Raw genomic sequence first — 27,554 nt, forward strand, 5'->3', positions numbered from 1 at the left:
CATATCTATTGAAATAAATCAAATGGTTGAATAAATAAATAAACAATATTGTAAATTAAATAAACAATCATTTATGATTTAATATTTACTAAAGCATAAAATCAATGTAAGACCTATGTGTTTTAATTAATATGTAATATGCTTTATTTGTAAATTATTATGTAAAGAAATTATTGTAGCTTCTTGAAAAGTAAGCCTGTACTGGGATTTTACTTCATATGACTTCCCACATTTACAGAAAAGCAACCTGAGGATTACTTTTAGATATGGTAGTAAAAGAAGAGAAGAAGAGAAATTTGTTAACATAGAGTATAGATTTAAGTGTCAGGAAGTCATTTCTGAAAGTATTCGTATGGAGTGTAGCCATGTATGGAAGTGAAACATGGACGATAAATAGTTTGGACAAGAAGAGAATAGAAGCTTTCGAAATGTGGTGCTACAGAAGAATGCTGAAGATTAGATGGGTAGATCACATAACTAATGAGGAAGTATTGAATAGGATTGGGGAGAAGAGACGTTTGTGGCACAATTTGACCAGAAGAAGGGATCGGTTGGTAGGACATGTTCTGAGGCATCAAGGGATCACCAATTTAGTATTGGAGGGCAGCGTGGAGGGTAAAAATCGTAGAGGGACACCAAGAGATGAGTACCCTAAGCAGATTCAGAAGGATGTAGGTTGCAGTAGGTACTGGGAGATGAAAAAGCTTGCACAGGATAGAGTAGCATGGAGAGCTGCATCAAACCAGTCTCAGGACTGAAGACCACAACAACAACAACAGTAAAAGCACCTTCACAATGTGATGTTTGTAAGTCAGAAGATATGAAAATGCTGGTTTTTGGAACCAGAGTGTCGTTTCTCCAGCTGAAAAGATGGAATGGTAGAGGGAAAGATACTCATAAGGTTGAAGCATGAAGGGGAAAGTCATCCAGATTCCTTGCTGGTTTTTGGAACCAGAGTGTCTTTTCTCCAGCTGAAAAGATGGAGTGGTAGAAGGAAAGATACTCATAAGGTTTAAGCATGAAGGGAAAGTCATCCAGATTCCTCAGTCACAGGATACTAACCAGGTAGAATGAAAAAAAGGAAGAAAGGAAGATTAGAGTTTATCATCCTGTCAACAGTGAGGTCATTAAGGACAGAGCACAGGCTCAGATTATGAATGGATGGGGAAGGGTATCATCTCTCCTCTTTTCAAAGGAACCATTCAGTTATTTGATTGTAATGATTTAGGGAAATCATGGAAAAACTAAATCTGGATGGCCAGATGCAGACTTGAATGTTCATGCTTCTGAACATGAGTCCAGTGCTACCTGACTTGGTGACAAAATGAGAGGATAAAATAGATTATTGTTATTGGGAAAAATATAAAACCCAAGAAATTAAAAAAGGCATGAGCAGTAGCAAGTAAGTCAAAGCCAAATGAGCCTAACAGATTGGATTTGGTGAGAGAGAAACATCATAACATCACAGAAAAACAAATGAAATGATAAAGATTGACATGGAAATAAACAATAAAAATAGAAAAGAAGAAAAATACTAAATAACTTGGTGAGAATCACCATAGTTAGCAATGGAAGTTCCCAACTGCTTTCATGTTTTAAGGAACAGTTATCATGAAAGAGAATCTCAATAGTATTTGTAGTAAAACAGATTCCGAAACCAAGACTATTATGTTGCAAAGTGCCTTCTGCAACAGGTTGGTGTATGTTGCTAGTCCACATTGTCTGTGTCCATTTATCCTTATTCATGACATGGGTTTTGTCACATTAACATGTGTGGCTGGACAGATAGAAACTAAACCTCACAGGGCTATAATGGACATATTGATGGTGTGTACTCTGGGATTGTTCTTTATGAAATTATTATATTCTGATGATTATTTGTCCAAAAGGTTGTGCTATATTGTCCACATATCTTTCAGAAGTTATGATTTAGTGGAAAATGACAGGTATAATAATTGCTCTAATTGGACAACACATTTCAGGATAAACTTCTCCATCATACATAGACGGCAATACCTAATTGCAGAAAATACATCTACATATAATTTCTGCAAGACACTGTATAGTGTTTGGCAGAGGGTACATCATACTAATACTATATGCTTTCTTTCCTATTCTGAGCAAGGGACAAATTACATATATGCTTTCTGATCACAAATATCTACGATGTGTAGTGGACATTGATATGTGTTATGTCTATCCTTTATCTTTGTGACAGCTTGAACTCTGCTGGGGACACTTTTAATAAGGTGTCTTAACATCTGGGAGGGAATATCAGCCCATTCTTCTTCAAGAGCTGAAACCAGGGTATGTAACAATGCCGGACACAGGGGCCTGAGCGAACTTAATGTTCTACATCATTCTAAAGGTGTTACATTGGGTTCAGTTTGGGAATATAGGCAGGCCAGTCGATTTCAGGAATGTTATATTGTCTACAAAATATTTTGTCGCAGATGCTGCTTTGTAACAGGACATACTGTCTTGCTAATAAAAATCATCATTTCCTAACCATTCCTCAGCTTCAGCTTCACACAGTACACAGTACTGCAAGATGTATTCACATTCTCCCACACTTAGTATTTTCTTAAGTGCAATGAGGAGGCCACACCTAACCATGGAGAACGCTCCTATACTGCTCTGCACTTCACTACACATGATGGAAGTTAACTTTTTCCAGGCAATTGCCAAACACAAACCCTTCCATTTGGTTACCGCCAGGTACAAAGTGATTCATACCTCCAAATGACTCACTGCCAGTCATCCACTGCACAATGGTGTAGCTCTTTAGGCCACCAAAAGTGTCACTTACCACTGACTGCAGAAATGTGTGGCTTATGATGAGTTGCTCGGCCACTGCAGCCCATTCTTTTTAACTCCATACACGCAGTCACTGTACAAGCTGAATGGCCAGCACCACTTTGAAATGGATCAGTAACTGCTCCCACTGATTTATGTGATACAACCACCCTCTACAATGCTCAACAGTCAAGTGTCACTTACCACTGACTTCAGAAATGTGTGGCTTGTGAGGAGTAGTTTGACCATTGTACTCCATTCTTTTTAACTCCTTACACACACTCATTGTGCATGCTGGACTACCAGTAGCACTCTGGAGTGTATGAGTGATCCCTTCTGTTGATTTCAAGTGATTTTTTAAGACCACACTCCGCAATGCTCAGTTGTCCCTGTCCACCAGTAAATGAGATCTATCTGGTCTTAGTTTAGGTATAATTGTTCCTTCCTGTTTCCACTTCATAAGCACATTACCAGCAATTGACTTTGCCAACTTTGTAAGCTCTGAAACGTCCAAGATGGCTTTGTTACTCAGGTGATATCCAATGACTAGTCAATACTCGAAGTCACGAGCTCTCCTGACCGACCCCGTCTGTTGTTACTGCTTCTCTGCTGACAACACAATACTCCCCACCTCCTTTTATACTGGAAGATCTGCCTCTCATCACATTCAGTCATCAGTTTTAGATTACATAGAGATGTTTGGATACTTTTGATGAGATAGTGTCTAAGATTCTGTATTTGTCCTAATCTCTCTTATCTTAGTCTCATGACCCCTACATATGATATGTGATGGTGGCAGCATAATGGCTGCACACTCTCCTTTGAATACAGGTTTGCTAAATTTACCCAACACAGTTTTACAAGAATTACATTGTGCTTCTTGCAAAGATATTCATTTAATAGCTCTGAGCATTTCTGTTACACATATATACATCTGTTCTTAGCTGCTATGGTCTTAGCAGTGCATCTCTGAAATTCTTTGATGTCTGTTTTCATACCAACAGGATTAGAATAACAAATGCTTGTGTAGTATTCTAGAATTCATCACACTAGCATTACGTATGCAATTTTCTTACAGGTGCCTTGCATTTTTCCAAACCCTTTCAATAAATCTAATGTCTTCCATTTGCTTTACTTTCCTAAGATTATAGGTGATCATTCCACTTCATAGCCTGTCTTGGTGTTACCACTAATTAATGTATAATTTTATTTGCTAAAGATGTCAAAACACAGTGTCTCAGTTGACCAGTCATTGCACTATCATCACTTTGTAGGGTTTCGGTCTATGTTTGTGCTCATCTCCATGAGCAGATGTTTTTGACACACCAGCCTGCAGTGTAAAATACTGAAATAATTTTCTGTGACTTATTTCTGAGGGCACTTATAACCTGTCTAGCTTGTTATTTTGCTTAAGACAAATGTGTCATTTGCTGTACTAACTGAACAATGTATTACAGCATTGCATGGTAATTAGTCACCTATGATTGCTTTTTTCCCAACTCAAAGCCAGAGACAGGCTTGTATCATACATGAAACTACCTGCATATGCATCTAGCAGAGAGAGGGGAGGATGGAGTGTTGAGAAACAGTAGTTTCCATGTTTTAAAAATCACATTCAATTACAGAAATCCTTAGACAGGATTGTTGCTAGAAGAGTGAGAAGTGAGAATTATCCACATCATCAGTTAAGCATTTAGTGATAAACAAACAGCACCTGCATAACTCAATTTTAATAAATGATGTACTTACAAGGATCAGGGCGTTAATATTCTCAACATCTGTTCTGTTTATCAGTATAGCATCATCAAAGTCAGAGAGTGAACCTGTTGTAGGAATTTCTACCATTCCCTGTTTCATGACAACCTGTATCTGTGAAAGAAAATAATACCAGATAAAAGATTTGTTCCAAGACTAACTTTTATATTTTAGGACATAGACTCACAAATTATTTTACTCACAGAATATTGTAAAAATATCTACATCAAATCTCCATAATATTTATAGAGATAAGACACATATAAATTAAGATAATGGAAAATTTAGGATGACGTAATATCATTATTATGAAAAGGATAGACTGATACTCACCAAATAGTAGAGATATTGAGTCACAGAGAGGCACAACAAAAAGACAACATACACACACATATTCATAAAAATGCAGCCCACACACACATTGCCATTGTCTCTGAGTGCTGGAGCCAGAGACAGAGGTCATGTGTGTGTGAGCTGCATTTTTGTGAATGTGTTATAACCTTTAATCACTAATAAATTGCGTGGATATACAAATGTAGAAACAATAGCTGGTTACATGCTACCAATTCCGTATCGGTCATTTGACTGCCATGCCGTGACATGCGGCTGGCGCCGTTCATAGCTAGGTGGCGCTCCCGCGCTCAGCCGAATTGCAGAGCGCCTCTATCACCGTTTGCGCGTACTGACGTGTCGGCACTGTTAAATGTCGTGGCACTGTCACAACACTTTTCCCCCCTTGAAAAAAAAAAACACTCACTTCCTGGGAGACATGGACAGTGCTGAGACATCCATGGCCTCCTGGGAGGCCCCGAGAAGATCCAGCGGAGAAACACGAGAGTACGGTCGAAAATGTCCAGGATGGAAGCTCGTGCATGGAACGTGCCTCCTGGACGAGATGATGGGTGAAAACTCCAGAGCAGCATCCATAGGTGTCATGGACCTGGGGGTGTGCTCCAGCGAGATGGGTCCCGGAGAAGGCGGCGTCGCGACTGGGGCCGGTTCTGGCGTACTCAGAAGTGGTAGCAACGTCGGCTGCAGCAACACGCACGGGAGATCGTTATCAGCGACAGGACTGGCTTCTCGGGCTGGTGGAGGCGAAGGAAGGGGCGGTGGCACCGGCGTGGCCACCACTTGTGGGCGCATCTGGTCATAATGGCGAACAACCATGCCGTTGTCCGTACGTATTTCACAAAGCCGGCGGCCGCGAAGAGCCTTGACCACCCCTGGAATCCATTTAGGGCGAGATCAATACCCTTGTGCCCACACATCGGCGCCCACCGAGTATTTTCCCGCACAAGGGGACACAGTACAAGGCCTGACAGGGTGAAGCAGGTGCAGTAGAGTGCGCGGTTGGCGGCCATGCAAGAGTTCAGCAGGGCTGCGATCACCCAGAAGCGTGAAGCGATAAGAACTCAGAAAATGTAACAGAGAGTCATCTGTGGAAAAATCACTAAGGAATTTTTTTATCTGGCTTTTGAAAGTGCGGACAAGGCGCTCGACCTCCCCATTCGATTGCAGATGGAAGGGCGGTGCTGTAACATGATGAATCCCGTGTCCAGTACAAAAATCATGGAAGGCCTGCAAAGAGAACTCAGGTCCATTGTCCGTGACGATCGTGGATGGAAGACCTTCTAGCGCAAAGATTTTGGGCAAAGCCAGCATCGTCGCCGCAGTGGTGGGCGACGGACATCGAACAACAAACGGAAACTTCGAGAAGGCGTCAATCAACAGCAGCCAATAAGTGCCAAGGAAGGGGCCAGCAAAGTCAGCGTTCACCCGTTCCCATGGCTGCGCCAGGTCAGGCCATGGAGAGGGCATTGTACGGGGTGCAGCCAGTTGTTGAGCACACTGACCACACGCAGCGACCATGTGGGCGATGTCCGAATCAATACCGGGCCAATAAACGTGCCTGCAGGCCAGGGACTTAGTCCGAGAAATCCCCCAATGGCCTTCATGCAACAGTTTGAGAACATCTTTGCGAAGAGAGGCTGGCACCACGACCCGTGGAGATGCGCCATTCGTGGCCAGAAGAACAACACCATCACGAACAGACAGACGAAGGCGCAAGGCATGGTAGTTGCGAAGGGGATCCAATGCCCGGCCCTTGGTCCTGTCCGGCCAACCCCGTTGAATAAAACCTATCACCTGATGCAGGACCGGGTCCCACGCAATAGCCGACGTGACCTGCGAACCTGTAAGCGGAAAACCTTCGACCTCACGACGTTCTGCCTCATCAATGTGGAAACAGAGTAGTTCATCTCGATCGCAAACCGGGTCGGTGCCCATCGGCAAACGCGACAACGCGTCAGCGTTGGCGTGCTGGGCCGTGGGGCGATAGTGAATCTCATAGTGAAAACGAGACAAGTATAAGGCCCAACGTTGCAGGTGGTGAGCTGCCTTATCCGGAAGCGACGCCGATGGGCTGAACAGAGAGACCAGTGGCTTGTGGTCGGTGATGAGGTGAAACTTACACCATACGAAAAAATGCTGAACTTTTTTAGAGTATAAATGATAGTGAGCGCCTCCTTTTCGACTTGAGAATAACGCCGTTGCACATCGTTGAGGGTCTTGGAAGCATAGGCGATGGGTCATTCTGACCCATCCTCATACCGATGGGCGAGAACAGCCCCTAGGCCACACTGGGACGCGTCAGTCACTAGAACCAAGTGCTGACCCAGACGGAATGTGGCAAGACAAGGCGCCAACTGCAAATGAGCCTTCAGGCGGACAAAAGCCTGCTCACACTCGTCGGACCAACAGAAAGGAACGTTTTTGCGTAACAGCTGATGCAGAGGATGAGCTACCGCCGCTGCGGATGGAATGAATTTGTGATAATAAGCAATCTTGCCTAGAAACGCCTGAAGTTCTTTGACCGTAGATGGCTGGGGTAGAGTGGTAATGGCCGCAATATGCTGACGTAGAGGACATATACCCTCATGGGACAAGTGGAAACCAAGATACACAATGGAGGGTTGGAAGAACTGTGACTTGTCCAGATTGCACTTAAACCCAGCCGAATGCAGAACCCGAAACAGTGAACGCAAATTGCGAAGGTGCTTCTCAGTGGAGGCCCCCGTGACAACAATGTCATCCAGATAGTTTATGCAGCTGGGAACGGAAGCTGTGAGGTGTTCCAAAAACCGCTGAAAAATGGCCGGCGCACTAGCGACGCCAAACGGTAACCGCTGGTACTGATACAACCCACAAGAAGTGTTGATGACGAGAAATTCCTTGGAAGACGCATCCAACGGCAACTGATGGTATGCCTCAGATAAGTCAAGTTTCGAAAAGAACTGGCCCCCAACGAGCTTGGTAAATAACTCCTCAGGACGGGGAAGAGGATAAGTGTCAATGAGGCTCTGAGCATTGACAGTGGCTTTAAAATCACCACACAATCGCAGACTCCCGTTTGGTTTAGAAACCACCACAATTGGCGATACCCATTCGTTGGAGGTAACAGGAAGGAGAATCCCTGAAGCTGTTAACCCGTCTATCTCAGCCTTGACAGGTGCACGCAACGCCACTGGAATAGGGCGTGCCCGGAAAAACTTAGGGCGAGCTGTAGGTTTAAGAGTAATGTGGGCTTCAAAATCCTTGGCATGACCCAGACCAGCAGAGAACATGGACGAGAATTCAGAACACAATCCATCCAGCTGTTGATACGGAATATCCTCAGATATGAGGTGCACATCATCATCAATGGAGAACCTGAACAACTGGGAAGCATCATAACCGAACAGGTTTTCAGTGCCCGCATGATCCACCACATAAAATGTGAGGGGCCTAACAACAGACTTGTAGGCAGTGGAAGCATCAAACTGGCCAACGATAGGAATTTTCTGTTTATTATAAGTTCTCAGATTTCGCATAACTGGAGACAAGGGAGGGGAGCCCAACTCCAGATACGTGTGAGAATTAATTAGAGTTACTGCAGAGCCAGTGTCCACTTGCATGCGAATGTCTTTATCCAGAACAGGAACAGTAACAAACAACTTATTTGTTTGAGAAAGCACACAGTTAACATCCATGTCTGATGCCTCGTCCTCGTCGACAGGAACTTTAGGGGACTGACACACAGAAGCAATGTGACCTTTTTCCCTACATGAATTACACGTGGCCCAACATTTTGGACACGTGGCCCTGTCATGCTGTACGAAACAACGTGGACAAGAAGGAAGTGCGGAACGAACCTGCTTCTGTGGTTGCTGTTTTCGCTGTGAGCGTGGCGGCCCAATGCGACATTGTTGACGCGTGTGAACCGCCACCACATCGTCGGTCCCCTGGGAAACAGGCAAATTGTCCGTGTCGAAAGTGGTCTGTATAGCGCCTACATCACACCATGCGTCTATTTGCGCACCAGCAGCGTGAGACACTTCAAAAGATTGAGCGATGCTTAGAACTTCCGACAACGACGGGTTTGGCAGTTGTAAGGCACGTTGCTGAACTTCTTTATCAGGAGCAAGCTGTAGAATAGCATCCCTAACCATTGAATCAGCATAAGACTCATGATGAGTGTCCGTGACAAACTGACATTTCCTACTCAGACCGTGTAGTTCCGCCGCCCAAGCCCGGTAAGATTGATGGGGCTGTTTATGACACCGGTAGAATGCCATGTGGGCGGCAACGACGTGGGTGTTTTTTTGGTAATAGTTAGACAATAAGTCACACATTTCTTGGAAGGGCAGAGAGGCAGGTTCCCGCAGCGGGGCTAACTGAGATAGCAGCTGATAGATCCATGGGGAAATCCAAGATAGAAATAACGGCTTACACATAGGAGCATCGACAACACCGAAAGCCAAGAAGTGTTGCCGCAAACGCTTCTCATAATCCTCCCAGTCTTCAGTGGCCTCGTCGTAAGGAGGGAACGGAGGCGGAGAAGAGGAAGACAGATGATGAGTAAGCGACGTCGACAACGCCTGAATAGCAGCTGTCAGCTGTGTTTGTTGTTCAATGAGCGCTTGCATAAGCTGTCCCATGTCTGCCCCGACACAAACACACAAATCCACAACGCAGGAACAAAAATATCCGACCTCGTCGCCAAAAAGTGTTATAACCTTTAATCACTAATAAATTGCGTGGATACACAAACGTAGAAACAATAGCTAGTTACATGCTACCAATTCCGTATCGGTCATTCGACTGCCATGCTGTGACATGCGCCCGGCGCCATTCGTAGCTAGGTGGCGCTCCCATGCTCAGCCGAGTTGCGGAGCGCCTCTATCGCTGTTTGCGCGTACTGACGTGGCGGCACTGTTAAATGCCGTGGCACTGTCACAACAGAATGTGTGCGTGTTTTCTATTTCAGAAGAAGGCCTTGTGGCTGAAAGCTTACATCTTTAATAGTCTTTTTGTTGTTCCTGTCTGCAACTCAACAGCTGTGCTATATGGTGAGTAGTAATCTCTCCTTTTCACAACATTGTCAAAATAAGATAATGATAAGATAATTAACTGTTTATGTAAAGATTCATAAAGGAATCTGGCTTGGCATGTTCATAAACAGAAGTTGATCAATAAACCTGAAAAGTAGTATTAGATTTTGAATGCAGTGTGTGGTTTTCTTCTTCATGTCCAAATAGTAAATGACATATAGCTCTTGACTATCACACAAGAGGCTCATCACCTCTAGGAGACAACATGTTAATACCATGAAACATCCCATCTAGCCTTGATAATGGCCTCAATTTGGCACGTAATTTTAATGTTTCCACCACACAATGAATACCATGTAACAATAGCTTCCTGTGGTATTTATTATTATTATTATTATTATTATTATTATTATTTTTAATTTTGTTGGATGTGTGGTTAGGCCTATTGAAGCCTAAGAAGAAGATGGCTATGAGTCACTGCCAGCTGATGCAGAATTTCACCATACTGACAGCATTCTCAGTAGTGACTCAGTTTTCTAGGCAATGACCAGCCATTAGGGAGTTTCATTCAACACTGACATATGCAGTAGTAGTTGTCTTCTGCATCAACAGTTCCACTTTGGTGTTACAAAGCTGGGCCACCTGAGCAAGTCATCAGAATAGCAGGGCTATGCATTGATGCCTACCTGTGACAGTCACTGTCACAGGTTTTATGACGTTCACCCGATGCCACCTCATGATCCATGGTATGAACTGAGATACATCCTGCATATTGCTACAGCGGTCTGCTGACACCAGTCACTGTTCTCCAGCCATTGGTCCAGCATTCTTCATCCTGGTCAACACTATCATCCACTTCAGTTGGGCCACCCGATGCCTGGATGGTGTCATGTCATCCTGTCTAAGCAACAGTTGTCACTTGAATGCACAGGTAGCAAGGTCACTACTAGCTGCCTCTTTGACAAACAATTACAAGAATGCATCCACACTGGTGAACCTGGGTCTAAGGTTCAGCATTCGTGATCTGCTGTTGCTTATTACACATGCATCGCACTATGTTTCTGATTGTCAACAATGAAGAACTTGGTAAAATTTGGCTGTCTTCATCATCTACACTTCCATCCACCTCTAGTGGTGAGCCACTTTCCCATTCCATTCACGTATACACCAACTACATTTGATGCCAGAAGAAGATCTGTTGGAGATTGATTGGTTGATCAATGTAGAGCAAAAATTGCAGTGATTTCAGCAGCAGTGGTGTCAAATGCAGGAATGCAAGCAAGTACTGTCAACATGTGTTTTGAGCCTATATGGTTCTTTTCCCCTTTCTTTCTTTTCTGTTGGGATGTATCATGTGCTTATGGAGATAGTAGATAAGCAAACAGTCTGTCAATGAAAAAGTGTCAAGAAGGAAATTAAGAATTTTGTAAATCAGCTGATAATGTGGAGTTGGGTAGAGAAGTAGAGTGTTTAAGGGATAAAAGAAGAGACTGGCCAACTCCTAGTGTGCCTCCACTTGTACTTGATACTAGTACTGCCTCATTGGTAGCCCTATTTTCTGGTAGATCTGGGGAAGAAATTTTTGTTTACTTTGATAATTTGCACACAGCTGTGAAGTTAGGAAGTGTGGAATGATGAGCAGTTGTTAAATGTGTCTCAGTTAAAATGAGCAGTAGATACTAGGGCTTAAGTGACGTGTAATTGGAAGTTATGGGGTGCTCAGTCCTTCAAGGACTTACAGACAGAGTTAGTACAGCATTACAGAAAGGAAAATACCCCCATTTATTATTGAGAAGAGCTGAATGCCAAAGTTCAGAAACAAAAGGGGATTAAGTAGAAAACTTTGTAGATCATGTCAGGACAATCAATATTAATACGGATGAGTTGACTGATGACAAAAGTGACAACAAAGCTATTTTATAGGAAGCAGGGCAATGAGTGCTTCATGAATTTTTGTGGGGTCTTCTGCCTGAAATACTGCATAAAGTGCACACAGAATTGCAAAAAACCATGAACAAAGCACTAGCAACAGTGGCAGCTTTGGCCGAGACTAATATGGTGACCAAGCAAGAGAGAAAAGTAGTTTTCAGTGTGGAGGTCATATGGTATTGATGTGGCTGTCATGGGTCTCATTCAGTGGTACTGTAAGAAGCAACAATGTCAAATATATAAGCAGATGGGACACTCCAATCAGAAATCTCTGCAGACACAAAGAAGATGGTCTCAAGGTAAAAATTGCATCCTTACATTAAATGGAACATAGAGTGATGTGACAACTGTGCTTGTTCTCCATAAATGTGAGCATGGGATACCATTGCGCAGAATCAGTTGACAATCTATGTAAAAAAAAGATTGTGCAAGTTTTCATTGGATACAAGGCCACATGTATCTGTGGCATTTCAGTATATATTTGATGCAATAAATTTGAATCCACAATGTTGTAGGAGAAGTGGTGTAGGTGTGGGTAGTATTCACATATTTCATTTTTTGTCATTGTTGGGTTTCTGAGTGGGAGGGGTGTGGAGAGAACCCACAATGTTGTAGGCAAAGTGGTGTAGGTGGGAGTAGTATTCACTCATTCTGTTTGTCATTGTTGGGTTTCTGAGTGGGAGGGGGCAGAGAGACTTCTGCATTTGCATGGAAGTTTCCCATAATGTGGGCATAAGCTATCACAACACTATTGGGCTAGATTTCCTAATTAAATATTCTAACATTCTGACGACTTAAAGTGGGAGTGTGGATGTGAGTTACATCGGCTTATTCCCCAAACCACCTCCCACTTCTTTCTGAGATGACTTACTTGGAATTTGCAGCCACTCTTCTTTACTGAATAGCTGGCTGCTGGAAACCCTCTTGACTTCTCCTCCATCGAATAACACCATGTACAGGAATTTTTAGACTCTCTCTACTTATGAAATAAGTGGACACATAAACTTTACTTTTCGTCAACTAACGATGTATTTGATCTCCACACACAATAAAAGTCTCACTTTCCACATGAATATGTAACTTCCTGCAAGTCTCATGTACAGTCAGATGTTAGAAACAAATTGAGTTACAGTAAAAAGAAAGTTGGTTTGGTACCATGACCTTTCTTAACATGAATCATAAAATGAGTCTTGTCTCTAACAAGGTTGCATCAAGAGTCTACAAGAGCACTTTTTCAACTGTTCTTGTTTTAATAACAATAGTCAATGACACAATAAGCAAAGAGCTGCATGTAAACTCCATGGTTCTTCCTTACACGCCCACTAAAACATCTATGGACTGCCCGACAGGTACTTGTTGGTGCCGTCTGACTGCCGTGTCTACTTTCTTCCCGCGACTGATTTTAAACCTGCACAAACAAACATGTGATGCGCAGTAGGTAGGATTCTACCATCCCACACTCATATCCAGAATATCATGTGTTCAAGATGGTAGAAGGCTGAGTGGTTCTAGAATTTACACAGAAATTCTCGAATCACTACATATCCCCCCCCCCAATCAGATCAAACATGCGATATTTTATACATAATCATTATGCAAATAATATCACTAATAATAACATTTCATACCTTAACAGTACACATTTCTTACATATTTTATACACATATCTTTCCTTTCCATAACAATTGTCTGTCCTCTCTTGAACAATCTTTCGCTTACTGTTACTCTACTCTTTTCTTATTTTACTTTGTCCCATTAAGACATTTACTCATGGTTTTAGTCAGCTTTATTAATATTTAGGAATTGTGAGAACTATTTTTCTTTTCTGTATTTCCTTTTTTTCTTTTTTTCAATCGTAAACTTCAGTTGTTTTCGACACATGAGTAATCTATTTTCTATTCTTATCTTTTGTACTACCTATTTCCTAGTATGTACTATTTTATTATTTATAGCTTGGTGGAACTCTGGATGAAATGAAAGTGTTCTTTTGACTCTCATTTAGTTCTACAAAACATAATAACACTATTAGAACAAATAAGCCCTCGGTCACAAATATTAAGTCAAAATTGACCAGGTTTCGACACTACTATGAGCGTCGTCTTCAGAATTAGACTAACTGTTCTAAAACATATTAGGTATATAATACATTAATAAAATTAAAGTTTGTACTGACTGGGAAAGATGCAGTACTTACAAGTCACATATTAGAAAAGATCTAAGCCGGAAAGGCGACGTCATGAATAGTTGTGAGATGGTGAGCCGCTAAGGGCTGCTCGTACTGTGAACAAGGGTTGCAACAAGACAAAAATAATAATACTAGTCATTCAAAACATTCACAATCCCCAGAATAATCCCTATAAAATTTGTGACTTTTGTCACGATACTGTTCCCTTCTTCTAGGATCAGCACCTATTCCTTGCTTGTGGGTTGACCTTATGAGAGCACTTTCTCTTTCCATTCTGGTAGGTATGCCCCTTATAAAACATCCATATCTTTCCATTCTGGTAGGTATGCCCCTTACAAAACATGCCTATTTTTTAGGCCACAGATCATCCTATCTCCACATAGGTACGCCTGCCCTTTACACTTAGTGAATGCCAGTTACACCCCCCTTATCCTTTCTGAGTAGGCCGCATGGTTCATTGCTCTAGCATACATTTCTATGTATACCATAATTAAGTATCTTCTGGCAAAGATATAAATCAATCTTAAACTTGGCATACATTCTTTAATATATCATTTACCCTCTAGAGTCCTCCTCTACTTACCAACTTCTACATTTTCAAAAGATACTATGTCTACAAATACTATTTACATACCACTATCCTTCAATTCATTAGAGTACTTATTACACTGATGTTTTTTAATGGTCAACATGACTAATTCTACTCCTACTTTCGTTTTCTTTCTTTGCTCATGCTTCTTATTTATCGATTACGCATTACTACTTTAGTTGTTCATTATGTATGTGCACTTCTTCTTATGTATATTCGATGTAGAACTGTCATAGCTTCCTATATATGTACATATATTTCCGTATGTAAACACATTTTCCGAACAATGCCTGGCAGTTCTCACATCATGACAGGCTTCCTCTTATGTGATTTAATGTTTGTGTAGAAGTGTATATTTGTGTAAATGTAGATGTGTGTTCTTGTTGTCTGATTCTTCAGCCTTCTTATCTAAAGACAAGATTTAGGTTTTTAGTAACCACTGAAATAAGGAAGGACTTCAGCGATAGAAGTTTGTGAATATGGAAAGAGGGATAAAACAGACAGGTCCTCAAATGAGAAGTAAGAAAGGAAAAAATAGATACTGATGCTAGGATCGAAGAAGTGAAAGAAGATAGCCCTGAAGATACCATTCCCACTCCCCTTCCCTAGGATCCATACCCCTCAGGTACTTGAGTGAGATGCTGGAGGAGGTTTGATTTAAATCGTCTCCCACAGGATGGACTTGTCCCATCTTCACCATTTGAGGTCCCCAAAGGAAATACTAGCAACCCTATGGAAATGGCAAATGATGAAAAATCAGGCACACCTGTTTGTGAGGGTTGTTTGAAAGGTGTGATGTGTGGTTTGTGTCAATCATGATTTATTTGTTCTTGTAAATCATGCTTTCATCTACAATACACCCCTTTCAAAATTTATACAAGCCCTCCCATCTATGTCACATCACATAAAAGGTATAAAATACTTGATACAAAATAGAAAATCTATAAAATGTGGTATAACAGTTGTTCACCTAGTCACATCTTATTATATTTTCCACAAGTACAATACTCTATTTAGTTTATTTCATTTAGATATCACTTTTTTCTGTGATTCTCTTAAGTCATTCTCTATTTTACAGTCATACCCGGTTTCCTAAGCAATAAGATTACAGAATAGTTCTATATTTTAAAGGAATTCAGTGCAGGAAACTATTTGAAATAAACACTGAAAACAACTTGGGATGTGACAGTCGTTACTGCAGCCTTTAACTCATAATGTTAACGTCGCTGGGGGATAGATGACAGAATAGTTTAAGATTTTAAAGGAATTTGGTGCAAGAAAACTAGTTTGGAAGAAACACAAAAACAACTAAGGATCCGACGGTCATTACTACGCCCATTAACTCAGAACATTAACGTCCCTGGGGGATATACAATTTTACATCATTTACATTGTATTTCCCCTATATTTTGCTTGTGTTACATGCCAGTCAAAATATTTCCTATAGTACCCCAAGTATTGTTATAATATTTTGGGTCCCATAGATGAGATATTAACTTTTCTTAAGCACTGGCAGACCAGTACTTCTCTTTGGATTTCTTTTGAAAGTCTTCCCAAGAGGAAAAATTCTCAATATTTACTGTTCCCCATCCTAGAAGATACCCCACAGCAAATTTGATCTCCTTGGCATCTTCCCAATTGTTTGGCGAACCTTGGTTAAATCCTTTCAAGAAATGGGTTGGATGTACATCTACGTCCGACTTAAATTTAGGGAATTGTCTAGATAACCCAGAATTTGCTCCCCATTGCAAATGAGTCACTGCTTCAGTAGTTAACACAACATTAGGTGAAGTCACCCTTTTTTCTATTTTGTCTTGGATAAGCTTAATTTCTCTCATCCATACCCTTCCTGGTATCATTAAGTACAGAAGAAGGAATAGGCGATATGTTCCCAGATGTTATTCTCTCGGTAACCTTTCAATCTATAATATCTTCAAATTGTTCCTCCAAACTAATTACATTTATAATATGAGAGTTAGCTATTTTCTCTTTGAAATTCCTTTCTACATTATCTACCCATGTATTGACACCTGTAATTTGCAATTGAATATTGGCATTAATTCATTATGCATAGCTACACTCTCTTTCAAGGTATTCATTTCCAGTCTTACATCATTATATTTAATATTGTACATGTTTTCAAGAGATCCTAACTTTTCAATAAGTCTGATTCTATATTATTACACTTGTTCTCAATGTCAAGTTCTAACATTATTGATGAATCTCGAAAAGTATCATTCTGCTTCTGACTAAGGTCAGTAACCGTATGATTTATATGAATGGTCAAAGAACTTGTCAAATCGTTCTTTAAATCTACTTTTAAATTCTCTACTTTATTACTTATGGCGTCGAACTCAGTCTTCAAAGCACCCATGACTTCACATAGATTACTAAATTCCTTGCTTTGAGAGTCGACTTTGGCATTTAAGAAACCTAAATTTGTCATTTGAGTATTTAATTGAGAATTTACCAAGTCTAGTTCCTTACTTAGAGTCGCACTCTGAGCATTTAAAGCTTCACTCTGGGTATTTAATTGAGAGCTTAATAAGTTTAACTGAAGACTCTGAGCTTTGATTAAATTTATCAACTCAGCCCAATCAGGCACTTCTTTGCTAATCTTCATGGTCATAGCTGGGTCTTGAGTTTCCCCAACCTGTTGTATATTTTCCATACTTTTATATGCGTTAGATCTTGTAAGCATTTAAAACTAACTTTAAATATTATAATTACACGATAACAGTTCACTCAACAGTATTTTGTACCACTTCATACTAAAGTAACGAAGTTTTGTTTCATGCTCACCCGGCACAGAATTCTCATTGTGTAGGTGAGCAGATGTGGAGACAGGTCCGCACTGGTGAACAACAGCTAGCGTCGGCTGTGTTGGATGTATGTTGGTTTCCACATCTGTGTCACTGTGATGTGTGTGAGAGCTGTATACTCCCCGCACTGGATCTTCTTAGCTGAAGCATTCTATACATACTTCTTCTTAGACAAATATGTCAAAATCTTCTTTACTATTTTTATCATCATGAATTTTTCATTCCTTCAATGTTTTTCCACTTAAATTTTGCTCCATTGAATACTTGAATATATTCCATTTTCTCGGAGCAATTTCGTTGTCTTATTATGTTTGGTTGCTACGGCAACACATAACAGCTTCTTTCTTGTTTTTTACTTAAAATTCCTGTTTTCTTGGTCCTTTCACATAAGTCACAACATTCTAACTTGTTGTGATGACTTAAAGTGTGAGTGTGGATGTGGGCTATATCAGCTTATTCCCCCAAACCACCTTCCACTTCTTTACGAGATGACTTACTTGGAATTTGCAGCCGAACCTTACTTTCGTAAACTAACAATGTATCTGACCTCCATACACAATGAAAATCTCACTTTCCACATGAATATGTAACTTCCTGCAAGTCCCTCTACAGTTGGACATTAGACAAAATTGAGTCCCCGGTTCAATTCCCAGCTGGATCAGAGACTTTCTCCACTCAGGGACTGGGTGCTGTGTTGTCCTTATCATCATTTCATCCCCATTAACACGCAAGTCGCCGAAATGGCATGAACTCAAAAGACTTGCATCAGGCAAATGGGCTCCCCAATGGGAGGCCCTAGCCACATGACATTTCCAACAAATTAAGTTAGATACCATGACCTTACTTAACATGAATGATAAAATGAGTCTTGCCTCTAACAAGGTTGCGTCATGAGTCTACATGAGTACGTTTTCAACTGTTCTTGTTTTAATAACAATAGTCAATGACACAATAAGCGCAGAGCTGCATATAAACTCCATGGTTCTTCCTTACACACTCACTAAAACATCTATGGATTGCCCAACAGGTACTTGTCGATGCGGTCCAACAGCCACATCTACTTTCTTCCCACGACTGATTTTAAACCTGCACACACAAATATGTGACGTACAGTAGGTAGGATTCTACCATTCCACAATCATATCCAGAATATTGTATGTTCGAGACAGTAGAAGGCTGAGTGGTTCTAGAATTTACACAGAAATTCTTAAATCACTATAATATCATACCCAAGTTGATCTACAAAACCACATACTGGAGTTGGTAAGGACATTGTTCCATCTCCGTTTTACTGCTGAAAGAACTGAATTGTTGCAAGGCATCCCGGAGGCATCAGAGAGGCTAATTAAACTAGTACAAAATCCCTTACACTAGACTGGTGGGTATTATATGGAAAGATACGGAAAGTTGCTTTAAGCAGACAACAGGAGCTGATCTGTCAGTTAATTCTTTATATGTGGTTAAGCCCTTGCAAGAATATGAAGAAGTGGATAAGACACAATATTTAATATGGTTCAGTTGGTACTATATATGGGAAATTGAAGGAAGTTAGGTAGTATCCATCATTGTGTATAATTGTAGCTTGGAAGATGTGAAGCTATCAGGTGGTGCACTAATAGATAACTTGGAAGTTTTAGAGGAAGATAAGTTGAATATCAGGCAGAATAATTAAAGCTGGGATAGTCTGTCAATTTAGCCACACTAAGGCAGAAGGTTTTCCACTTGGAAAGACATAACAGGGAATACATGAAAAGATTGTCAGAGGAATACACAGAATTACTTTCCTCCTCGACCACTGCCAGCTATGCCACTAATACAGCATAGTATTCCTACAGGAAATGAATTGTCTGTATTTAAAAAAAAAATCTGTGTCAACTTCAGCACCATCTACAACCAGTAAAGTAGAAATTTATTAATCAATAGGTATGTGATAGAGCACTAGGTCTTGGACAGCACCAGTGGTTACCATTCCAAAAATGTTGTCGAATGGTATTCAGGACTGGTTTAAGGCCTAAGTACACATCCACCACCTGGGGTGTCAGTGGCACCACAACTGTACGATTTCTATATAGGATGTACCACAATTAGTAGTGGCTGTTTGGGGCTCAAACCTGGATACATGTTGTTGGTAAGTGTGAGTGAATGTGTGTATCTATGTAAGATGGGAGCATCTGAGAAAGACCCATTCACTGGTCTCAATCTGTTATTATAGTGCCAAATTGGACAAGTCACCACCTGCCCCACAAGAAGGATACACACAGTTACTGGGTCATGCGAGTTCACTCTATTCCATCCTCAAAAGCCTGCTACTGATTGCCCTATGGAGGTAATTACAAACAGAACTGAATTCTTCCTAAAGAGAGGGTCACATTGAATATTCTCTGTGGCAATTCCAGTAGCAATCATTTGCACCTGCTATGAACCATGTCATGTTGGTGGCGTACTATGACTGGAACTGCTGGAGCAAGGGTTGTTAATTAATGTCACATGATGTGACATCACAGGACCTACCTTCCAATTATGTGCTACCATTACCAGAACCACTACTCTAAGCATTACTACTTATTGATCTACCTACCAGACCTACCCTTCATGATCCTGCTCATGGAAAATCTAACCTACCTAAATACAACCCTCAATGCAGCCCTTTTTGCCTGCCTGGACCAGATGATGACCTCACAAAACTAATGTTTAATGTTGGAACATTTGCTTAACTACGTGAAAAAATATAGCATTGAATATTGTCATCATTCATTATTTTAGAAACTACTAAATCAGCTGCCTGCATAATTTTGGTGATGATAGGTATTGTTTACTGCTGTCTCAAACATAGAGTTGACTGGATCACACCAGATCACCATGGGTCCATACTAGTGATGTTGGCATCAGTGAAGAGGTAACTCAGCCCCAAAGAATTGGAAAAAGGTAGCGCAAAACAGGACCTAGAGAATCCCTGTCTGTATGTTGCAGGAGTGAGACAGTGAATTTATGAGTACTATAGATACAGAAAAGGAAAAAAGACAACATAGGATATTCAAGAGCAATTACTCTGCACCTGAGTATGAGAACATGAAGTGTAAAAATTAGTAAATATATAAGAGCTTCTGTTACAGCCTGTTTCTCATCCAGGAATTCAGTGGGCCTGACATTTCCATGGATGAAAGAAACATAATAACATGGTTAAGAGAGGATTCCTGTGCCATATCAAGGGTGTGAGTCACAACCAGTGCACACAGCATTTTGCCAAACTAGCACCGTCCTCAATAGCCACCCAACTTTCCAGGCAATGACCAGCCACCAGGAAGCTTTGATAGCATTGAAGTATTGAGCAGTACTTTGTCTTTTAAATTAACAGGCCTACTATGGTCATATACAGACGCCAAAAAAAGTTTTGCATCACCCTGGTTCCCAGAACTCCTGAAGATACACGTTGACTGTGGATATTGTACCACAGACACAGTACCTTTGACTGTTCAGATATGTCACTGAACCCATCCAAAGATGTAAACTATCTTACTTGAGCAGCACCTATTAGACGGCGGGGGTCCAACAGCCGATCAGTTCCAGTCATTCCACCAGGAAGGAGGTACGCAGCTCATGTTGTCTGCAGTTCAACCATGCCTCGATGGTCAATACTGCATTTCAATCATGCCTACATTGTTACTTTGTGCCAGGAAGGGCTCTCAACAAGGGAAGTGTCCAGGCATCTCAGAGTGAGAACCAAAGTGATATTGTTCGGACATGGAGGAGATACAGAGAAACAGGAACTGTTGATGACATGCCTCGCTCAGGCCACCCAAGGGCTACTACTGCAGTGGATGACCCCTAGCATTGGATTATGGTTCAGAGGATCCATGACAGCAAAGCCACCAAGTTGAATAATGCATTTCATGCAGCCACAAGACATCATTTTATGACTCAAACTGTGAGCAATAGGCTGCATGATGTGCAACTTCACTCCTTAGAAGGAAGGTCAGCATTGGACATTACATTGATGTTTTATTGACAGCAAACTCGATTTTCAATCACACAATGATAATCTTCAGTGCTGTAGTGTGCAAATTAAAACTCAAAGGCACTGGTGTCAAGTTGTTATCAGTAACCAAAGCTATGAAACAATCACAATAACTCCTGACTTCCTTCAGGATAATGACATCATTCGACTAGAGTGGCCAGCATGTTCTCCAGACATGAACCCTATCGAACATTGATATAGATTGAAAAGGGCTGTTTATGGATGATGTGACCCACCAACCACTCTGAGGGATCTACGCTAAATCGCCACTCATCTGGTATTGTGATTGTTTCATAGCTTTGGTTACTGATAACAACTTGACACCAGTGACTATGAGTTTTAATTTGTACACTACAGCACTGAAGATGATCATTATGTGACTGAAAATCGATTTTTCTGTCAATAAACCATCAAAATTAAGGCCAACACTGACCTTGCTTCTAATTTCATGTATATGGTCATTGTGCACACAGCACCTTATGGAGTCGCCAATCAACTCCACTCCTGACAGCCATGGTGATGTCCATCTTCGCAACCATGACACCATGCAGCGTGGTACAGATGGGCCCAACATGCCGAATGGACTGCTCAGGATTGGCATCACGTTCTCTTCACTGATGAGTGTCACATATGCCTTCAGCAAGACAATTGTTGGAGACATGTTTGGAGGCAACCCAGTCAGGCTGAATGCCTTAGACACACCCTCCAGCGAGTGCAGAAAGGTGAAGGTTCCCTGCTGTTTTACGGTGGCATATGTGGGGCAGATATATGCTGCCGGTGGTCATGGAAGGCACTGTAACAGTTGTACGATATGTGAATACCATCCTCTGACTGATAGTGCAACCATATTGGCAGAATTTGGGAAAGGCATTCATCTCCATGGACAACAATTCATGCTCCCATCATGCACATCTTGTGATGACTTCCTTCAGGATAATGACATCATTCGACTAGAGTGGCCAGCATCTTCTCCAGACATGAACCCTATCGAACATTGATATAGATTGAAAAGGGCTGTTTATGGATGATGTGACCCACCAACCACTCTGAGGGATCTACGCTGAATCGCCACTCATCTGTCTTATCTCCAATTGCTATTGTCTTCAGCCATCTCCCTTTCTCTTTCACTACCACTTCCTCTCTTCCACACTCCCTATCACCTCTCTCTTTTACCATCAATATCTGTCTGCTATTCTCAGCACAAAAAATTGCAAATTTGTTCACATGCCCAAATTTTTGGTGAGGAAGGTCGAATGAGGATTGAAGCAGCTGGTTCCTCACTTTTCTGTCATGGTGTTTTAAGGGGAACATATTCACCTTTTCTATGCTGTGACAGGTCCATTTTTCCACTGATTCTGTTTGTTTCCATACTATATCAAGGTGTGCTGCACATATAAAACGAATTCTGAATATCAGTAAAGTTTTTACAGTTTATTTATATACTTCAATACATTTATACACTTCAACACATATAAATAACAAATAAGAATGCATAATATAAGGGTAACATAAAATCATTTGCCTTACATATTTCTGGATACTTTGCTCATCAGTAACAATTCATCGAAAATTTCCTGCTTACAATTAATATCTTGAAAGAGTTAAAAGGTCTTCAGAAATAATTTACTGAATTCGCAATTTTTCCAGTTTAACATAAGTTTTGGCAGTCCTTTCAAGTTCTTTTCAGGGATGTTAAGACCTTTTTGGGTCCATTAATGTCACTGCAGTTGTGTATGTGCACCTTATACAAACAGTTCATCATGGAACTTTATTGGTGAATGAACACTGACTAAACACATAGGTCTGTGACCATGTGGTGGCCCTAGAACTTTTGTTACATGTTCACTGTCAGTCACAACTACATTTATGCCTTAGACTGGATATTAATTGCATATTTTATTTGCATAAGTGTGGTAAATTTTAAATTATGGATCTCAGTAGCAGTTAATGATATCAAAAAAGTTTCAGGGTTCCCTGAGAACATCATCTTATGAACATATGGTACAAATTTCAACTGGATAATGAATACAGATTATTGAAAACAGGAAAATAGCATTTCTAAGTGTATGTCTAAAGAATGCGCAGTTATTTTGATAACTGTGGGCCATGGTGCAAAAATGGCCAAAACTGGTTTTTGCAGTTTTTTTGCATAAGTGTGGTAACTTTGAACCTGTGGAACTGGAAACAAACAAATGGTGCTTTTGTAAGCTGCCTGAGGTCCATGCTAGACCACACCTAACACAAAGGCACCATCTAATTTCGTGAATTTGTCTGGGCTAGAAGAAGTGCGTAATTTTTAAATTTTTGGGGCTGAGGGCAATCCAAAACAATTAGATTTTTATCTCTGTGGGCAATAGGAACTGAGATATGACACCCTGAAGAATTATATTTCACACTTAGCTTTTTGGAACATATTGGTACCATGCATGACGGTGCACAGACCAGTTATCTGAATTATAGTTTCATGCCAGACATTTGCTTGCATATAGACATTCTGGCTTCACTACTGTATTGTAATGCCTTATTTTTTCATTTCTAGACACACATTTTTTGTTGTAAAGGGCTTTAATTATACCATATGCCCTTACCATTTTATGTATCCTTTCCTCTACAGTAGCTTTCTCCAACTCATTTTCTTGGATCTCTGAGGTATTTACATTTTATAGCCTTTCAGTTTGGCCAAAAGCTGGTTCCAGAAATTCTGGTGCATTTTTAATGTTTGTAAATTTTTTTCCTGCAGAAATTCTTAAGTCAGTCCTATTGGTACAGATTAATTTGTGTTATAGCAGAAGTCACATTTTCAGGAAGTATAGCACAGTTATCTGCAAGAGCAAGGCAGTTTACTCCAATATTTTTGTTTCCTATTTGCAACATTATTGGTGAAAACTTATATTAATTAAGATTTCATTCCAAATTATGTCTGTTTTTTCTATAACACAATTAAAAACAGTTGGGGATAGGACATCACCTTGTTGTACACCTGTGTTTATTTCAAAGGACTGAGATAATTTCTTCCATAAATTTCACTTTAGATACCTTGTATGCCAGTGCTTCATTAATTACATTTGCTAATTTAGGCTTTACACACAATTCTTAAATTACTTTTGCTATAGTTTGTCTATCAGTGAAATCAAAGACCTTTTGGAAATCAACAAACATTACTACAATATCATTTGAATTCAGTAATGTATAATGAATTATTGACTTCAGATTAAAACTTGGCTCAGAACATGACCTGCCCTCCCTAAAACCACCTTGACATTCACCCATATGACTGTCCAGCATGGTTTCTGCTCTGTTTAGGAAAATATTTAATATGCATTTTGTAGCAAAGATGTTCACCTGTAGTAGTTAATATCTTGTTCATTGTCTTTCCTATGTAGTGGATGTATCTATGTTCCCCGCCTCTCTCCTGCTTTTTTTTTTTTCTTTTTCGACTTTCTAGATTTCTTCAAAGGTTAAGTTTAGATCATTTTAAGGGTCCTGTAGCCCGAACATTAAAAACAGAACCCTTGTAAGATCAGTTTGTTGTCAGTTTTTCTGTCTCTCGGTTAGCCCTTTTTTCTCAGGAACGAGTGGAGGTGTCAAGTAGAATTTTATGTTAGGCACTAAGGTCTACGGTTCATTGGCACTGTAAAATATTTAAGCTTCCAAGTGAATGCAGTCAAATGATATGGCCATTTATGTCATATATTTCAATAGATACTCACTCATCAAAACCTGTAGAAGAACCATCTGTATACATAATTAAGTTTGTACGGAACCCTCAGAGCATGAATCTTATTCCCACTTACCCATGGTGGTTGTTTTTTTTTCCAGCTTATGGACTGGTTCTGGACAATTAGGAAGCTGATGAAGTATGAGGTCTGTTCAAAAATTCTGGAACATTCATAATTTTGTGCCAATGACGCGTTGGAGTGTAATGCAGTTGCAATCCCTGCACACACCTGTGTTTAATGTTCAACCTCCAGAAGTTTCATAATTATATGTCTGTTAGTTATTGTTCAGTGCTGTATTGAGTAGAACATTATGATGGGCAGTTTGCAAATTTCAGGATGGCAGAGTTAGAGGAGCAATGCATCTGCATTAAATTTTGCATGAAACTCACGAAAACCTTTACAGAGACACACCAAACGATGCAGGAAGCCTGTGGTGATGAGTGCTTAAGCCATACTCAGTGTTACAAATGGTTCAAATGTTTTTAAAATGGCTAGAAGGAAATTAAAAATGACCCTCATTCATGACACACTTCAAAGTCTACCGATGATGCTCATGTCAGGAACATCAATGAAACTGTGCATGCCAATTGAAGACTGACTGTACAAGAGATTGCTGAGAATGTTACATTTCAGCTGGATCGTGTCATGAAATGCTGACACAGCATCTTGGAATGCATTGTGTTGTCACCAACCTCATCCCATGGCTCATGAGTCAAGACCAGAATGACCTTTGCTTCGCAATCTGTGAAGAGCTTTTGGTTCGTGCAAATGAGGATGAAATGTTCCTTAAGAGAATCATAACTGGTGATGAGACTTGATATTAGACCAAAGTTCAATCTTCACAGTGGGTCAGGAAAGGTTCTCCCAGACCAAAAAAAGTTTGCCAGGTCAGGTCAAACATCAAACCCATGATGACAGTTTTCTTTGACTTTGAATGATTAGTTTATCATGAATTCAGGCCACAGGCAAATGAGACAAATGGAGTTCAATAAAAAATAAAAATAATGTATTACAGAAAAAATTAGAAAAGTGTGAAATTTAAATAAATATTTGTATACAATACACTATCCCTTAGCCTCACTTCTCATACTTCAGATTTGCAATTTTAGGTTAAACTTCACTGTAAAAAGAATGGAATCATAAATTCCATCAAACAGGCTTAGTATTATAATTTACTATTGATCAAAGATCCATGAATTCTGGCTTGTTATATACTTCTACCTCACACTTCAAATACACTCTCACTATTTCCAACTGTAATCATTTGTTCCAGGCTCTCATTGCAGAGAATTTACTCAACAAGTCATTTATTTTGTTAATGTATTGAATCATTTTAGAAAATATTCATACTAGCTTTTTACATGTATTACATTAAATGATTATGCAACTTTTGAAATGGGTAAATTATTACACAGGGAAATCAACCATATGGCGTGTATTCTTACAATATAAAACTGACTTTGATACCTGGTAAAACATGAGTGAGCACCATTGGGCAAATGTCTAAATTGTCTTTTATTAGCTTTCATTTATTACTGCAGATACTCTGTTATGCACATCTTACAAATATGGGTTCATTTGGGACATTATTTCTGAGGATTGCAATATTCACAAATCCCTGTGTAACTATGTGCAATAATATTGATAGTGTGATATCTCTGACATTTAATGCAGATATCAGAAGACTATGAAAGCACTTTCTTCAATGAAACTACAAGTGCATATCCACTTACTTGCATATTATGGCACTGGTAAAGTTTTTCCTCTCTCAGGTTTTTAAGGTTGGACAATAATTTTGCATGATTTTCTTTTTCAGCACTTAGCTGTTTCTGAAATACAGCCACTGTTTTTTCTGCTTCAGCTAATTCCAGTGCCATTGCTTTTATCTGTTAAAATAGAAGAAATATCTTGGTCTACATTTTTACATCTTGGTAATGTTACAAAAGTAGGTATGAATCAAAATAAAATAATAAATAATTCTAACTAATGATGGAATGAGAGTTGTTGTATCTGAAGTTCTTGTGATGGTGTAAAGCATATAACAAGCATAATGCAGTTTTTAACCTAAGAAAAAGTGAAGCAGCACGAAGATATCAATACTACTAAGGATCATTTTCCAGAACACACAGGTAATACAATGAAAAATGCAACTTGTTTATTGGATAAGGATATTTGGAATGAAAGTACAAGTTTTTTATTGGAACACATTTGTCTAAGAGCCACATCATCTCTTATCATCTCTTATTCAGTGGTAGCACATGAGACGATGGCAATATCTGGATTCATGAGTGTCCAAAGAAATTCATACAGAGTTAGGCAAGCTTCTGAAACTGACATTTTTTCATACAGGGGGAGGCACTAACTACTTCTACCAA

The 27,554-nt window shown here is 40.1% G+C and overlaps 1 protein-coding gene across 1 annotated transcript in view; it reads right to left on the bottom strand.

Annotated features, from left to right (window-relative positions):
- Window positions 1–27,554, bottom strand: part of LOC126428416 (cilia- and flagella-associated protein 43) — a 218,090-nt gene that overhangs the window by 57,506 nt on the left and 133,030 nt on the right. Inside the window, exons 11-12 of the mRNA XM_050090378.1 lie at window positions 26,913–27,065; window positions 4,546–4,665 (exon numbers count right to left, since the gene is read on the bottom strand). Of these exons, the coding sequence (XP_049946335.1) occupies window positions 4,546–4,665; window positions 26,913–27,065 (273 nt within the window). The remainder of the gene's footprint in view (window positions 1–4,545; window positions 4,666–26,912; window positions 27,066–27,554) is intronic.

Source organism: Schistocerca serialis, chromosome 1 (assembly GCF_023864345.2).
Source record: "Schistocerca serialis cubense isolate TAMUIC-IGC-003099 chromosome 1, iqSchSeri2.2, whole genome shotgun sequence".
Lineage (NCBI taxonomy): Eukaryota > Metazoa > Arthropoda > Insecta > Orthoptera > Acrididae > Schistocerca > Schistocerca serialis.